This window comes from Plectropomus leopardus, chromosome 10, assembly GCF_026936395.1.
Source record: "Plectropomus leopardus strain MGB_pleo_1.0 chromosome 10, ASM2693639v1, whole genome shotgun sequence".
Lineage (NCBI taxonomy): Eukaryota > Metazoa > Chordata > Actinopteri > Perciformes > Serranidae > Plectropomus > Plectropomus leopardus.
The window spans coordinates 15,246,269-15,264,337 of record NC_142185.1 but is presented as its reverse complement, the minus strand read 5'-3'; the positions used below and the strand labels follow the sequence as shown (position 1 = coordinate 15,264,337).

Genomic DNA, 18,069 nt, shown 5'->3' with positions numbered 1-18,069 from the left:
TTTGAAATTATGCAGCTTTTGTATTCTCTTCATTTGGCTTTAATACATGGACCCTCAATATTTCTTACCAATTCCTCACCTCCATTTACAGTAATTAATCATGACCCCATATAAAGATGTCCTTAAAAATACAAATCACACAACAGATCTGTAATCATGTTAAACATGGGGCGTGTTCCAACTACAGAGGCCTCATATTAAGTGTGTAAGCATTTTTGGACAGTGAAAACATAAAGCCACACAACACTTAACTAGATAATTATTCATGTAACCGTTCCACTATTAAACAAAAAGTGTTATTTCTTGCAGTAAAATAAACAGCCTAATTGCCAGAATAAAATGTTGGTATTGCAGGTGTCTGCAAACCACAAATTTTCACACATAAACATTTCTAAAGTAACGTAGTACATGACCTAACTTGGTCATCAAATAATGGAAAGTGGCATGACAGCAAGGCTAGTAGCCTACAAACCCACATTGCACAGACCAACAGTTAACAAAACTGGGAGTCATTGCTCTGTTTGAAGTGTTTGGTTTATACCCACATATTGCTGAGTTTCCAGCCATGATGGTGCCACCAAAATCATATATTTTAAGTTGAAACATGATTTTTCTTACTGTAACCAGGGGCATAGCACCAAATTCACGGCCCTATGCACAAGTAGTCTCTGTGACTTACTTTCTCATAGCTACAAAATAGAGTTTGTCTTTACTTATTTTAGACCTTTAAAATGGCATAGCACGATGGTTTTTGCCCAGTGCTTATCATATGAAGCTTTCTTGGTAAGTGAATGAATGTAAATCTCAGGATCCATAACTGCCTATTTTTAGCAATCAATCAAATGAGATTTTTAATGAATTATTTTCATTTCTATTTTCAAACAGCTATGTCTTCAAAAAACAGCCCAGGCTACTTAGTGTCAATAATGAATCACATACAGTGGAAAATTGCTAGGTGATGATTGCGAGAACATGAGAAGCCTGTGCAATGTACTGTATGGCCCTTTATTATGGGGAGGGCTGTGATTAGCTGGCATCTGAATTCCTCCACTGATTGGCCAGGGTGCAGACTAGTGAGCTGCAGTGTCTGTCCACGGTGGAGGGACCCCACATTGTCTGCGGTTTCAAGAGAGAGTTTTAGATGGTGACCGAGCTTAAGAGAGGACGCGAATAGAAGGCAGGCCGGCTCCCTCGCCTGCCAGGTTTCCAAGCACGGTCTTAGCCCTGAGATGACAGAAATAATGGATGGTTGTTTGAAGAATCTATGATGATGTTTGTTCAGGGCAGGATCAGATTGACATACCAGTTTGAAGATATTGGCACTTTATATATCATTCTGAGGTGCAACGACGCAAATTTATTTATATGCCATCTTTCAACATCAAGGCAATTTGAAATGCTTTACTTAGACATAAACAGGAGAAACAGGAGAAACAGGAGAATAAAATTTACTACAGTCCCACATTTAATCTAATAAAGGGACTGATAAAAAGAAAAACTTTGAGCCCCATTTTAAAAGACTTCTAAAAGACATCAGGTTATCCAGCGCAGATGCAAAAAAAGACTGAACACTGCCTCTTGACTTGAGAGGTCTGCATGGTTCATAATATAGCAGCAGATGAAAAATGCATTTTGGCCCTCAACCATGTGGTGCCTGATATAAACCCATGGTAGTAAATTATGAAAATCAATTCAGGACTGATGTGCTCCACCTTTATAGTTGTGTATACTGTGTTTTTGGTTAGACACTTATTTTGAAATTTTAGAGTATATAGGGGATTAGAGCATTACTATGGAGGTATATGATGGTCATTCCCATCATTGTTCAAATATGTCTCATAAGATGTTGCAGCATTTTTTGGGTTGATACTAGAGGATACATTGATTGATTTGGTGTAAAAAGTAAAACCTTTCGACCACTTGAGAATTCATAATGGACAGGATCTAAAGGCCCAGGAAAGAATCCGGTTTGGGGACCTCCGAATTGCATCTTTGCTCTCTGCAGATGATGCAGTTCTGTTGGCTTCTCCAGCAGGCACTAGTGTGGCTTTGAAGCAGCTGGGATGAGAGTCATCACCTTTAAATCTGAGGCCATGGTTCTGTGCCAAAAAACGATGGATTGCCCCATCTGGGTCAGGAGCATTACAGCCCCAAGTGAAAGAGTTCAAGTGATGGTAAAATGGAGCGTAAGCTGGAGAGGCAGTTTGATACGCTGCCAACAGAGATGCAGGCATTCATCATTCATTCATTGTTGTGGTAAAGAAAGAGCTGAGCCAGAAGGCAAAGCTTTTGATTAAGTGGTCCATCTATGTTCCAACCCTCACCTGTGGTCATGAGGTCTGGGTAGTGGCTGAAAGAATGAGATACAAGAGGCCAAACTTAATTCCCTCCATAGGGTCGCTGGGCTCAGTCTGAGAGGTAAGGTGAGGAGCTCAGACATTTGACGGGAGCGTGGAGAAGAGCTGCTGTTCCTTCTTGTCAAAAGGGGCCACCGGAGGTGGTTAGGAGACCTGAACAGGGTGCCTCCTGTTTTCCTTGCAGAACCAACTGGTAGGAAGCCTGGGATAGACCCAGAACACGGTGGAGGGATTATATATCTCATGTGGTCTGGGACACGTGGACATAAACAAATAAAATCTGCCTAGTTAATGACGCAATTTGTTGCTTCTTTTTCTTTGTGTGTACTGGCAGATTACAAACCAACTACGTACATACCACCCCCTACTGTATCGGAGTGTGTACATACTATACATAAGTGTACCTAGGCACGGAATGACTTAATATGAAAACTGACCGGCAGGGGAGGGGGCCTCGTACAAAACAATCATACTCAATGTGAAAACATCCTAAAATACTGGACCTTTAATAAATGAGCATGTCACAGCCTCCTGAAGATAAATGTAGGCTGAGATCACTTTTCGTCCCGTAGGTCTCTTAATTATCCACCATGAGGGTCTACAATTATTATAAAGCGGATCACTCCTGGCTCCATAACTGTAATGGGGTAAACACATATGCTATCTATACTATACTCTGCTCCTAATGAAGTGTTACAGGATGAACTGTCAGGTCAGAAGAAGACCCACACACAGTGTCGCCATTCTTGTTCTGGGTGATGGCAACCTCAGTTGTAAAAGGAAGACCAAGTCATCAGCTGGAGAAAGAGAAGGAGGAGACTGTCCCTTTGGGCCAGTATCGGATTCCCTTCTTCTGTAGTGATGTAGTGTCCCCAGTAAAAAGGGCAGCAAGTTGCTTTGTTTAGCTTGCCCCTCATCTAATTCCTGTGTGGCCAGTGGAGGGCTTTTGAGCGCATCAGAGGGAAAGAGAGCATGCGGGCCACAGAGGCTGCATCAGTCCCCTTAAGGAGCCATGGCCCCCGCTCTTAGAAATCCCAAGAAACTTCACACCTCTCTGCAGGGACTATAAATAGGCTCCATCTGTGCCCCTGGGCTCAGTTACAGCCTCATTCCTTTTGGTATGGTTGGAGGGCAGGGAAGGAAGCACTCGGGGTTTCAAAAAGGGGGGGTGTGGACAGAACCATAGTCTAATACCGACTCTCTAGTCATCACACATGGCACTGGATGACCTCTGCTGCATTTTTTTGTGGCAAAGGAAGTAGATCAGTGCTCCCTCTCATTTCCTCCCTAACAGCAACCTGCTTGATGTGCCAACTCCTCACAGAGGCGAGCGCTAGTGACTCGGGAGCATGCACCATCTTTGGAATCTTACACTCATTGCATGATGTTTTTTTCTCAAGCTCAGGTTCTTCACATTTCATCAATCATGCTTAACACAGTAGGAACCCCAGGGTCAGGAAAGGCCTCGTGTCCTGAAATCAGTTCCTCTGTCATTTTTCTTTCAAAGAACCTGTAGGATTTAGTGACAAATAGCAGTGAGGACTAAAGATTGCAACCAACTCACACATCTCCTGTTTACCAAGTATAAACTCCAGTTTAGGATTCCTTCAGTGTTCACTTTTCAGGAGGTTTGTACCGGAAGCCAAATTTTCAGTAGAGGTCTTTTCCTCTGCAAAACAAACAGACCAGGTGATTAGGAGATGAAAAAACACTAAATAAAGTATTTTACAAATCAATGTTTTACCAGTGCTGTTTGGCTTAATGCAGACAGGCTGCTAGCCTAGCACCTGCTAATATGTGCTTACCTTTTTCTCTGAAAACTTTAGAGCCAGACTTAGAGAGCTTTTCTTGCAGGAGCTGAATTATTTGCGATTATTTGCAGAGGTCTCCTCCTTTCTAAAACAAACAGACCAGGCAATTAAAAATGGTAAAAAAAATATATAAAAAAAACACTGAATAAAGCAGTTTAGTGTTTTTACAATACTTTTCGGCGAGCCTTTTAACTATAGTGGCCAATGAAAACACATGGAAACATGGACGGATTTATTTACAGCCAGTCTTTGGTTTGTCTGTTCTGAACTACTGTAGGAACATGGTGGTGCAACATGGCAGACTCTGTGGAGAAGGACCTGCTATGAGAGGCTCATTATAAAGTAAAAAAAAACATGTTGACTCTTATTTTCAGGTGATTACACACTAAAGACAACATACTTATTGCATTATATTCAAATTCTGCCTGCTTGTCCTCCTAATTCCTACACACTGGACCTTTAATTGTACAGCTCACAGTTTCATGGTTGATGTTATAGTCTTGGAACAGCCAACATGTAAACTTAAGTAAACTCAGGGATAGTCATATTACTGCACTTGCATTGCAGCAAGCAGGCACAAGTGCTTCAGATCACACCATCATTCCTGAGAGGTGACTATTATAGCACCTGTCCTGACGCAAACCTCGACAGGCGCTATAGGGCTCTCACCCCTGCCAAAAGACAAACATAGAGGGTGAGGACGTAACACAGAAAAGATCCAAGCAAATACTGTAGTTAGCAAAATATTATGCTAACATCCAAACCTTCCAAATCTCTTTTCAATCAGAATTGACAAGATCCAAGAAAGCCTCTTTGTCTCAGCTGATGAGAATCAACCTGGTTACCACTGCTTCATTCGATTAACATATTTTTCATCCTTGCTTGTGAAAGCTTGCAGCCTGCAGCATTCCTCTCTAAGCAGCAATATCTCTCCAGAATGCTCATGCAAATTAGGTGAAATGATTTTAATAAAAATGAAGTAGCTGGCTAATAATAGTGTTTTGTTTAAATACACCCCATTTGTTCTGTTCCATTTTGTACTCCACTTTGGTTGTTGCTTCCCATTACTGTTTGCTGACGCTTGAACATCCCCATTTCCCCACAGTGATCACTGATGTTTCATCTGATCTTATTCCCCGCAGGCTCAAAATAATATTCATGATAATGTTTGAAACACAGTTGCATGGGGAGATGGCTAAGTTTAAACCTTTGTGTATGAAAGGCAATGTGGGTGTCATTAGTGAGTAAGGTTTGCAGAACAAATTAGTTTCATTTCTACCATAATCTTTTCAAAGGCAGTGTGGACTTTTTGCACACATGCTTTTGTTGGCTTAACGCTAAAGGAAAAAAAGATTAGTTGCATTATAAAAGGGCAGAATAAACACATTTTCAGAGCACGTGTTGGTCAGCTGTTACACCAGACTGCCCAAAAAAGGAACACAGGTCAAGAAATATCAATAGCCCTGACACCTGTCATTCATGGTCTTGGTCCTAACTAGGATATTTATAGATCAGTATCATTTAAGCTTCGTAGAAGACACACTAACTACCCACTTGCATAACTTATGTGCTGTATTCAGTGTTAAGTAAGAGCTGTAAGTCATAATAAGATGAGCTTCATCCTCCCTCTAATATTAATTTTTGCCTTATTTTTAAATGAGCTTTGTTTAATACCCCTAATCTATAAAAGCTGTCTCTTTGGCTCTGTCCACTAAATTTAAATTTGGTCTACGACATTCCAAAAATATTGTTAACATGAACAACTTTCTCCCAATTTTAAAGGAGTACTAAAATTCAGATTGTGATGTCATAGGGTATGAAAGTCTGGAGCTGCTACAAAGACAGTAATTTAGAAAAAGATGTTCTAGATGACACAGAAAAATGTTGTGAGTGTATGGGAACATTTTTTTGTTTCAGAACTGAGAACACTACAATAGAATAAAGCCCATTTTGGGTATGAAAATGAAAACAAACACACTGTGGATCCACAAAATCAGGCTCCTATCCATAGTCCACAGAGCAGCTCCAGAGTTTATATCCTATGAAATCACAATCTTGAGACTTCTCTGCTTCTTCTCTGGCTTTGAGAGAGAAGCTCATGTTCATGATTTTTAATTGCACTTTCCCTAGGGTCATAGAAATAATAATAAAATTCATTAATTTAGGTCGTGTTCCACTTTAAGGCAAAGCAGACATTACTGTGCCCACGCATTGTTGTTTCCTGCACAGCTGATTGTCTTGAGGATATGTGCCATGCACTTAACTACAACTGCACCTTAACTATGGTGAAATCTGGAGCTGGTGGAAGCTGCATGGTGAAAGTCTGCTTTTAAAAGCTGATGCGGCTTGTCACAAAACCAAACCAAATGTAGGGTTACGGCCCATGCCTTTGTTTTAGATGTAGTTTTGTTTAGTGAGTAAGGCCAGAGTTGTAGGATTTAATATAATGCCACCAACTGTGTGCCATTTGCACAACTCATATCCTCCCTTTTTTCATGATAATATCTCTGCCTCTGAGAAGTGTTTGCATAACTCCAATCAGCTCATTGAAAGCATCTTTTTGAGGAAGGAAATTCTAAAGCTCGTTATGTTGATTTATACATTTCTGACATTCTGAGTTGCACAATACCCAAGATGATCTCTTGACAAGCATAAAGACAAAGGCTTTGCTCAATGGAAAAAAAAGACAGACAACACAGCCTCTGACCTGTGGACCTTTAAATTGAATTTCCTCTTTCTGCCATCATGGATAGCAGTGGTGGTCAGCACGGGTGGTTGTTGAAATGGATCTTCCCGTGGCATGTGTCACTGTTGTGGCCTTTGCTGTACAGTTGAACCCCTCGGTCTTCTCTTCTTTAAAAGTTCTGACCTCACATCTCCAGTATGGCTTCCCCAAAGGAGCTGGACACTGATGATGAATAAGTAAAGGGTTACATGTTTATTCAAAAGGAGAGGATCGTTTATCTTTACTAATGTGATACCTAGAATGACCTGACAGCTATCAGTGCTAAAATGTATTTAGAAACCTGCAGGCTGCTGGTGCAAACAACACAAAGCAGAATCATTTTCTCTTTTAAAAGTGCTTTTTGTTATTTGACATGGGAACTGGAATATGGCAGTGGAGTTACAGTGACAATGGATGAAACACTGCAGATTCAGTGTTATAACACTTTCCACACACTGCACACAAACTCACTTTGGATTAAAAAAACAACACTATTGATAATTTAAATTTCCCTAAATATCTAAAACTGAATATTAAGCTTCATGTGCAACTTAATGCTGTATATACTGTGTATAATTCACACCTTAAAACTTATTGCACTTGTCAAATAAACACAATCTCTTATTTTTTGTTTTAACAAGCTGACCTGCCATCACATCGTAACAGAGAGCAGATTCTCCATACTGTTGAATCCATTAAGATTCTATAGTGGAGCTCAGAATGGACTGCAGCACAGGTGCAAGCAGTGGGGCAGAGTTTCTATAGGGGAGGGAGTGAAGGGAAGTCAGACTTCGGAGAAGGTGCAGTGGGGTGCTGGGGGTGAGCCCTGATGACAGCTGAGGGACTGAGGCTTTCTCTGGCTTGCCCTCGTGGAGATGGGGTCAGTGAAAGCAGGGGGGTGGGGGTGGGTGCTGTAGGGTAGAAGAATTCATACAGTTCCTTCGTCACCAGGCCCTGTCATGGCGGTGGGGGCAGGGCCACACTGCTGGCACTGGGAGACAGATATAGACAAGAATTAAGGAGACAGAATTTGCACTCTTAGCCTTGTCTGGGTTACTGGCATCAGCAGCTGAAAGCTCCACTAGATCTTCATTGGCCTGTGCTTTTACGTCACATCCGTCCTGGGAGTGGCGGTGACTGCTCGTCTCACCAACAGACCACCAAATTGAACACAGGTGCTGCTCGACCCAACACACACTGTCAGTGACTGAAATAAACAATGGCTTATTATTAGATCTGAAAGACACCTCTTCCACCACCTGTCCACTTAAAGCCCAGTCCACCCACAGTTTCTCAAATACAAATATGAACTAGTTTGATCAGTTGCTTCTTTGCATGTTTTTCTTTCCAATAACATCTGCATTATCCATCTATCCATCTATCTATCCATTCATCCATCCAACCATCCATCCATCTATCTATCCATCTATCTACTTACCTTCCTACCTACCCACCAGTGGTGTAACGTATCTAAGTGCATTTATTGAGGTACTGTATTTAAGTACAATTTTAAGGTATACTTTACTCGAGTATTTCCATTTTCTGCCTCTTTATACTTCTACTCCAATACATTTTGGAAGACAATATTGTACATTTACTTCACTACATTTATCCAACAGCTTAGGTTACTTTGTAGATTCAGATTAATAATGCAAAATATAATTGACAAATAAATTACAGTGTATTATTATGGACCAATACCCAGCAGTAAATGTAGTAAAACATATAGGCTCCATTGTTACCAGCTGCAACATTAAAGTGAAGAACACATTAATGTATCAATAGTTATAATCCAATAGTTTAATACATTACATAATATTAAAAAGCAATGAATGTCCAGCATACTGTGACAGTCCGAAAATGCATCCAAGGCAGTCTAACTGGTTAGAAATCCATCATTAACACTCCCTGCTTTTCTTCAGTATAATACATATTATTCTGAAATGGGACATTCTGCATAATGGATACTTCTTTTTTATAGAGTATATTTAGATGCCAGTCCATTCACATGTTTACTTGTAAAATGTTAAATGCACGACATCTATTTACTTGCCACAAAGTATTTGTATACTGTGGTATTGCTTTACTTAAATAAAATATCATCCATCATTGGTTTGTTTGATCACTTCACTGATAGAAAATGCTATATTCAGCCAGCTATGTTGTGTTCTAAGGGCTACACCGAATGCTGGCATTCTACATAAGTTGTGCATTATTTTAAATACATTTATCTTAGATTCATCCTGGTGTATGTTTATTATATGTTGGTAAATTCTGGGGTCTATGCTATGTTGCAAATAAAGGCCAGTTCAGTGCATTGCTTGTGCAATGTTTACCAATTACTTCGTTATACAGCAGTTGGAAACATGGAGCCTTGGATGAGTCCAGCAAAGCTGCAGTCAGAGATGAGTAACAACCACATAAGCAATATTGTGGTGCATAAAAAGTGTCTTATCATGATAGAGGAAAAAAAACCTCTACAAAAATTACACATGGACATATTACTTAACTCCATTTGGAATGATACAAACTGTCAAGGTGAGACCTGACTTCTGACGATATATGACACTTTGTTTATCATTGTAGATGTAAAACAGCATTATCTTTGGTTACTCTCAGGCTGACAGCTGTACATAAACAAAACAAAGAAATAACTGAAAGCTAAAGCTGAATTTAAAACACCAAGACATCTGTGGTAAAACCACAGATAATGGTGAGATGAAACAGTGACAAATACATCTAAGCATAAATAATAATAAAAATGATAAGTGTGTCTGAAATGTCAATACATAAAGATTTAAAGTGCGTTGTGGATCAAGTCATTCCACAATATAAAGTGCATGTGCGTAAATCAGTGCATAACAGCTATACTGTAGGTCTGTATTTGCATATGTTAAGGAGGAGGGGGTGATGGAGGCTCTGGGGAAGAAGCTGTTCCGCAGTCTATTAGTCTGGGATTTTATGGCTCTCTGTGTCTTCGCTTGTGGTAAGGGGACAAACAGACTGTGGCTCAGGTGGGTTGCGTCTCTACTTATGCTACTAGCTTTCTTTTGATGGTGGCAAGCACACACAGTGTCCAGGTCTGAAGATCTGGCTTAAAAGATGAAGGTAGATGTTGACATGTAAACTACAGTACATGTCAACACTACAGAGCTCAGGGCACATGACCAACAACATCTTCCGGGAACCCTCCCCGCCTTATTTCCAGTATCTTATGGCCATTCATTGAAACATTAATTTCTACCTGGCACAGGATGATGTTTACTGGAGTGAGTAAGATGTTATGCAACCCAACATTTGATCTTTTCCCCACTTTGCAGCTAAGAGCTCTCCCTCTCTTTCAGTACTCAATTTAGGCTTTAATGAGTCGTTTTGCATGAGTGGCTAGTTCCCCATCTTTCTTATCACGTGAGATTACATAGAGCGCAAAATGGGCATTATTCGTCATTTAACATCTTATAACTTTTAAAGCGCTTAATCATCCTCAATAGTCGATAATGCTTCCTAGGCCGAGATCAGGTTGTGCGTAAATGCGCGCAACGCTGTGCGTAAAAGTGGAACTGCTCACTTGAGGTCCACAGGATATCGCACGTCCCCAGGTAACCTTCACGCCCTTCCGAGTGTTTTCGTTTTTTATTATAGATATGCGGCGTAAATAAACGCTTTCTGGGCCGGAGCCCTATTTTCCATGTTTAGAGAGGACCCATCCACGCACACACACACCCCTTCCCCTCCGCCATCCAATCCTCACACGAGGACAGCGTCGACGGGGGTCAAGAGGAAAAATAGCCTCATATATATACGCCCCAGCGGTGATCTCCTGCTCCGAGTCCCCTCCACTTTGTGCTACACTCCTTGTGTTGTCATCCGAACCGGGAATTGTCTGTGCTTCAGGAACACAGTACTACTATCAGCTGAAATGGCACCCAAGAAGGACCCTAAGGCTCCCGCCAAGAAGGCCGAACCTGCACCTGCACCTGCACCGGCACCAGAACCAGCCCCTGCTCCAGCGGCACCTGCTATCGACCTGTCCGCCGTCAAGGTACCATGACCGTCAAAGCAGGACTACTGCTGTAGAGAGGGATAGAGACAGGACGATGGCTGCTCAGGTGGAGCTGGGATTTAACTTTTCCAATCAGAGTTGCATGACAGAAGTAGATTTTAAGAGGGGTTCTTAAGGGCAACAAGCAATATTTTCCTTTTGATTTCAAGCAATAAAAGGAGGGACAATAGGGGATAACAAGGGACTTCTTTGATCAATGGTGTCAGTGTATTTACAATGTAAATGCAGCCTTCTTCTACGTCATATCCTTTCATTTATTTAGTTTGTGTGTGTGTGTGTGTGTGTGTGTTGTTGGCAGTCAAAATTTTGATTACGTTTTGGTTTAATCCTATCGAACCTGAGTAAATTTGTTTGAGACTTGGATCAAAAATTAGCAAGAAAAAAAATTCACAGGAAAATTACCTGAAAATAAGCAAAAAAGGAAAGAAAGAAACTACCCTAATAAAAGTAAATAAAAAATTTAAATTAATATATGTTTTTTTTCCTGTGACGTAATTTTATATATATAATAAATATAGATTTCTGGACTTGTTGACATATCTGCCCAGGCGCTAAAAATCCTAACCAGGGTTGACATATTTATATAAACATCTCTGAGTGGATGCACAGTTTGGAGAGGTTAGTGAGAGGAGCAGCAGCAGGTTTGAGGTACTTCACTGTACTGCACAGTTGACTGAAAAGAATGACTAGAACCATGGATAGCGCACCATGATCTAGGCCACGCCCCCCAGCTGTCCGGATTGGACTAACAGTCTGGTGACTAATGTGTGATGGCTATGCAGGGTGACACCAAATGTGGACATGTTAATGTAGCTAAAGATGGACCTCCACAGATCGGGTGAAGCTAATTCTGGCAAAGAGACAAGTTTAATCCTCAGTGTAGACCTGATTAATTAGTCCAGATTAAGTGTGAATGCCTAGTTGTGCCAGCCTTTTAAATACAAGGGGCTGTGCTATTGATTAAATGATGTTTCAAAACTCTTGCATTCATACTAATGTGGCTGCTTTGTTTTGGCTTCTAGGTGGAGTTCAGCGCAGACCAGATTGATGGTGAGCATACCTCATTTTACCTTTGCAACCATGTGACACTGCACATAAAACTCAACTCATCATGCTCCAAAATATCTCTTGGCACGCTGTCTGACAAATCATAAAAGCCATTGATACAGTAAATCATTATGCAAGAGACTAATATGTCTTAGGAGCGTGAAACAATGCTCATTCTTTAAAGCTTAATGCCAACCTGCTACAGACTTGGCACTCGGTCTTAAAGTGTCCATGACAGATGGTCGCCTCTTTTTTTTGTGTTTTGACATTCTTGACATTCCATGGTTTGAAGCAAATAAAATCTTGAATGCTACATGACAAAAACCAATCAAAACATGGTAGCCTTTTAAGCAAAAACACAGTTTCTTGGCTGAATGCCTCTCTAGTTGTACGAAAGACGAAATATTTCAGATTCAATTATATTCATAAAGCCTAATATCACAAACCACAATTTGCCTCAGAGGGCTTTACAACATGCGACAATCATCTGTCCTTGGACCGATGAGAACAGATGAGGAAAAACTCCTCTCAAAAACACTGTGAAACGGTGAAACATATCTACACATTTTTAAGTGTAATCAGTGCAACATTTTGTAGGTCAAAAAGCATACAAAAGTGGTGTATTGTGCATCCAGTGCTTAACATTTGAAGGCTTTCAGTCCAAACGAACACTTTCTGATTGTGCTAATTGCCCCATTTCAACCAGAGCAGGTAAAATAAACTTAAAAATAACTTATTTCAAGTTGAAAGGCAATTAAATCATATCCCTGTGCCCTGAAATTAAATGAAATTTGTCACTGTCAAGAGGGTACATAGTGGCAAAGTAGTCAAAAACTGCAGCCATTCATGTCAGTGAAAAGGATTATTTAGAGAGGTGGTTGAATCATAGAGTTTGATTGAAAGAAAAAATCCTGTGTGCGATTGGTCGCATTTGACCCTGAACAGGACGCCACCTGACCAGACCTGTCGTCTGGTCGGCTGCTTGTTACACTGCAGTCAGCATTCCCTACTTCTACTCAGCACACCCACAGCGGGGCCTTGCCTTTAAAAGGAGGGGGCTCATATTCTCAGCTATGTTTATCAATTCCAAGGTGGTCTTTTAAAAGAGCCCGTCGCTGCTGCTGAGAGAGAGCGAGAGGGGACAGCTGCGATAGAAATAGTATGAGTGGTGACAGAGCCCGGCAGGAGTCAGCCCATAATACCACAACCTATAGAGACGTCTTGCCCTTGTTATATTTTTTTCCCTTGTTAGATTGTAGAGGAGCTGCCTCCACCTGCTGGCAGGCGACAACAGCTACTGCTATTCTTGGTGAAAGGCAAACCACTGTCTCGAATTGTGGGAGAAACGCCTTTCACACACTATAAACAAGCAGAGATGTATCCAATATGAAACAAAACACATTAGATTATTTATAAGTGTACAACTCAAATTTGCTTTAAAAAAACCTTTACAGTTAGAAAACATACATGGATGAAATTATGAGGACATATACAACAGAATGAAGTGTGCCTTTTGAACTTACTCTGTATGACAGCCAGGAAGATGGTGTCAAGGACACAGAAAAATCACTTCCAAACTAAATTTATGGATAACAAAAATAGAGCATGTTCTTGAAATGGAAAATTAACGTTTAAACTGTAAAATGTTGAAAAGAAACACTGCAATTAAGTATTAAAAAAGATTAATTAAAAAAATGCATTTTGAGCCTGGAGCTCATTATTAAGGATGTTGATTATCAAACATTATATGACATCTAAAAAAATTTTTTAAAAAAAGTTTTAAAACACCTAAATAACAGAAATACAATTAGGTGTAAGACACATTTATGCAACGAAATGTTAAATGCTGATGAATCATTTAAAGTCCCTCAAGCATTATAATTAAAATATAATATTGTACGAAATGATGACATCACAAGGTGCAGTTGAGTCATCCGCACATTCACCTCTGAACCACCTCATAAACACTTAATGAATATGAAAATACTAATTTCCTCTTCTTCTACTCTGCAGACTACAGGGAGGCCTTTGGTCTGTTCGACAGGGTGGGTGACAACAAGGTGGCTTACAACCAGATCGCTGACATCATGCGCGCTCTGGGACAGAACCCCACCAACAAGGAAGTGAACAAGCTGCTGGGAAACCCCAGTGCCGAAGGTAAGAGATACACTCAGCGTGTTTTATATCACAAATTAGTTGATTATTTTGTGATTATGGCAGAGTTTTAGAGTCCTGTAGGTCCTTTAAGATGTTTTGTCCTATTTGTTATGTTTGGAGATGAAAATTTCAAACATTTTTTTATTATTAAGTATTTGCAAATAATTAATTTTTTCACAAAGGCTACTTCAGACTGCTGGGCATACAACATCTTACTTCTAGTCCTTCTAATGATAATGATAAAAACAGTGATTTGCATATTTTATTAGTGTGATATGCAGTGCTAACAGCACTTTATAATAGACAAAGTTATAACCTAGCTAGTAGCTCATAAGACAGATATGTCACTTGAGGTGAGGTTTAGATTGCGTGCAGTAGCTAGTAATGCATGGCTCACTTCATTTATAGTGTTCTGACAGGTTTTTTTGGTGCAGTTTACGAAAGAGGTACATATTGTAACTCTGAAGTAGGTTTGTACGAAATCATGAGTAGCTGCTCTTATGGCTGGAGTCATTCATGTACTTTGAAATCAGTCTTTCTAGTTATAGAGAAAAAAACATGGAGCAGATATGTCACAAAAAAATCAGAAATTAAACAATAAATCCTCACAAGCTGAAAATCCTGCTTAAGCTGCTAGGTAGTGACTGAAAAATTCACCTTGTTGCCTGCATTGTCCCTCCCTGTGCAGAGCAACACTTTCCATTATGCAATGCAAAATCCCAGCTGGGTGTGCAAAAGTCTACTTCTGTACTACTGGGATGGTTAGTGAGATCAAACATTGAACACATTTGAATTCAACAACCCTCTGAGGTCAGTGCAACAGAGCTTTTCTCCCATTCAAGAATTGGGCTAGTGTTGCTCCTCATACTGAATGTTTTGACAGGTTTTGATTTGTAATTTTAAGGTATGCCTCTGATCTGCTCATGCAGATAGGCGATGACGCAAGCGTAAATCTCTGTAACCTTTAAACCAAAATAGCAGCATGATGCTCAATCATTACTGACAAAAGCAATACTGTGCCTCAGTCTGTTCTGTGGAACTAAAATACCAAATAGGATAATAAATGAAAAATAATGAAATGAAACATGTACCTGTCTAAACTGTCACAGCTCCTGAAGAGAAGGGGAGATAAATTATTGATTTTGAAAATGTGTTGACAAGGATTTTGTCACTAACCTGCCTGACTTTGTTCTCCTCTGGATGTAATGGACTGTCATTTCTATCTCCTTTCATGCAGACATGGCCAACAAGAGAGTAGAGTTTGAGGGTTTCCTCCCTATGCTCCAGACCATCATCAACAGCCCAAACAAGGCCGGATACGAGGACTATGTTGAGGGTCTGCGTGTCTTCGACAAGGAGGGCAACGGCACAGTGATGGGTGCTGAGCTGCGTATTGTGCTGTCAACACTGGGTGAGTCAGGGCCAAGGGCACTAGCATGTGTCTGTGTCTGTGTGTCTGTGTCTGTGTGTGTGTGTGTGTTATTAATGCTGGTTATTCTCTGTCTCCCCCTACAGGAGAGAAGATGACTGAGGCTGAGATTGATGCTCTCATGGCAGGACAGGAGGATGAGAACGGCTGTGTCAATTACGAGGGTGAGCCAGAAATTACAACATCATGACTAATATTTGATGCTGCTATAACAGTCTTTATATTTTACACCGTGTGTAATGTTTAACATATATATTAAACATCTTATGTGATTTTAATATGGCAATGGACCACTTTTACCCTTGATGTTCACTTTACATGGAGAACATCAGTCAGTCTGTCAGTCCTCTTTGGCTCTGAGGGGAACTTGATAAGATTTGGAAAAACAAACAAACAAACAAACAAACAAACAAACAAACAAAAAAACTGGTGATGTCACCAATATCTTAACCTGTATTGGTTAGTTATAACCATTCTTTTTTTAATCTGTCTCCTATGAATCCCCAAAGGTAAGGATTGTTATGGAAATGCATTATTAGATTGTTGGAGTGCCCCTTTAAATGCACTCTCAAAAGGGAAGAATTATCCCAAAATAAAAAATAAATATTTTTCCTTTTAACTGTGGTGCTATTTATCAAACTATTTTGTTCTGGTGTGAGTAGTCGAGTGTGGACATATCGGCCCCAGAGATGTCTACCTTCTCTTCAGTATAATTGAACTATGTTGCACTTGGCTTGTGGTGCTCAAAGCGCCAAAATTATACAACTGAAAAACTCAACAGCAATGTGTCTTTCCAGAAATCATGACAAACTTAATCCACAGACTTTTCTGTGAGCAGTATCTATTTTCTTTCTACCAAACTACACCCATCCACAGCATCACTGCACAGCAGGAACCATGCATTTACTCATGGATAAGAGGCTTGTGCTCACAGCAGCATGTGATGTAAACATCAATGGTGTCCTCTTCAGATGAACTATAATGTTAGCTAGCTCAGTGGTGCAAGGTGAGCTAGTAGTAAGATGCACATTTTCCTCAGCGCAGTGATACGATTGGTGGATCTGGTTCAGTAGAAAGAAAACAGTTCCTACATGAAACTGCTCACAACAAGGTCTGTGGAATACATTGAGTCACTGGGACATCATTTCTGGAAAAAGTAATTGCTGTTGAGTTGTTTTTAGCACTTTGAGAGCCATCTAGTTCCATTATATTGCAGAGAAGATAGACATCTCCACAGCCGATATCACCAACACTCGGCAACTCACACCAAAAAAATCAAGACTGATAAATAAAACTGCAGGTAAGAGGAAAAACATGTATCTTGACTGTAGGGTGAGCTGTCCCTTTAATCCAGAAAGTGAGACGTCAACTTCCAGTTTAAACAGAAATTCCAATAAAGTGAATATACAGTATTTTGTATGGCACATATATCTTGTTTTATATCATCTACAGCTGTCCATTTAAAATCAAACAACTTATTTTATTGGATAATTGACTTGTTCTCTTCACTCACTCACTTCCCTCTCTTGTGTCCTCTCTGTGTGCTGCCCTGGTCTCCATCTGCAGCCTTTGTCAAGCACATCATGTCTGTGTAAGGACCCTGCCACTGCGGTGGTGAGCATCGTATATGTGCAGACCCCATGGTGTCGCGACATCCACTCGCTGTTTCCTGTACCACCTGAGGAAGCAGGGGGAACAAAGGACTATGAGATGTCATATTTCCTGAACCCTTCTTTTGTTTTGTTCTACACTTTTGTTTTCCTTTTGTCCAACTGGTGCTTTTTTTCCCCCTCCTCCTCCTCCTCCTCCTCCTGCTGTTCGGTAAGCCGACCTGATTTTGACCACAAGATGTTTCTCTCCTCATCTTCACCCAAGTCCCCCTGTCTCATCGGGGATTTTTTATCATCACTGGTTTTCAAAGTGGAGCAGTGATGGAGGGGAAGGTGGGATAATGATGACCACCCCCTCCTATCATTTGCGGTCTGGCTGGCTCTCTATCTGCCAGCGAAGTGACTGGTTTGGCCCGGGACTGGCCATTAAAAAGGAATCCACTCCTCGCCCAACCCATCCCTAGGTCTTAACTTATTGTACCACCTGCCACAATAAACTTTTCACAAACTCCCATTTTATTTCCAAATTTCTGACTCTACTTTTTATGCAAATCATTTGCATAATTAATTCAGATGGATGCATGTTAGAGAGAGCTTAACATTTCCAGAAATACACTTACTACAGGGTTCCTACAGCTAAAGGGAAGTGGGATTTAAGACTTTTAAAGACTTTTTAATGTCACTTGGAAGGAAATTTATTACCAATTTTACAAAAAATCAAATAAACAAACAAATCAATTGAAATCAATTACTCGGGGTTAGGGAGAATTTTGCCCAAATATGTGTTAGCATTTTTTAGCATTTTTAAAAGAGTAGTTTAAGACATTTTAATACTTGTTTAGCTCTTGATTTTAGGTTAATTCAATGGCT

The 18,069-nt window shown here is 40.3% G+C and overlaps 2 protein-coding genes across 2 annotated transcripts in view; one reads left to right on the top strand and one right to left on the bottom strand.

Moving 5' to 3' along the window:
- cps1 (carbamoyl-phosphate synthase 1, mitochondrial) overlaps positions 1-8,292 on the bottom strand; it is a 75,733-nt gene extending 67,441 nt beyond the window's left edge. The window contains exons 1-3 of the mRNA XM_088083124.1: positions 6,876-8,292; positions 4,163-4,253; positions 3,937-4,026 (exon numbers count right to left, since the gene is read on the bottom strand). The gene's annotated coding sequence lies outside the window, so the exon portion shown is untranslated. The remainder of the gene's footprint in view (positions 1-3,936; positions 4,027-4,162; positions 4,254-6,875) is intronic.
- Positions 8,293-10,711: 2,419 nt separating this feature from the next.
- On the top strand, positions 10,712-17,713 carry myl1 (myosin, light chain 1, alkali; skeletal, fast). The gene is made up of 6 exons (XM_042495304.2): positions 10,712-10,935; positions 11,979-12,006; positions 14,017-14,160; positions 15,398-15,571; positions 15,676-15,753; positions 17,156-17,713. Exons 1-6 carry the CDS (start codon positions 10,813-10,815, stop codon positions 17,182-17,184), a joined length of 576 nt encoding a protein of 191 aa, XP_042351238.1. The 5' UTR covers positions 10,712-10,812; the 3' UTR covers positions 17,185-17,713.
- Positions 17,714-18,069: the final 356 nt, after the last annotated feature.

What these genes read in the sequence shown, in the direction of transcription:
- myl1 (XM_042495304.2), top strand. Translation starts at nt 10,813, where the DNA reads ATGGCACCCAAGAAGGACCCTAAGGCTCCCGCCAAGAAGGCCGAACCT. An exon ending in GGGAAACCCCAGTGCCGAAG is followed by an intron (nt 14,161 to 15,397) that starts GTAAGAGATACA and finishes CCTTTCATGCAG; the next exon opens with ACATGGCCAACAAGAGAGTA. An exon ending in TATTGTGCTGTCAACACTGG is followed by an intron (nt 15,572 to 15,675) that starts GTGAGTCAGGGC and finishes CTCCCCCTACAG; the next exon opens with GAGAGAAGATGACTGAGGCT.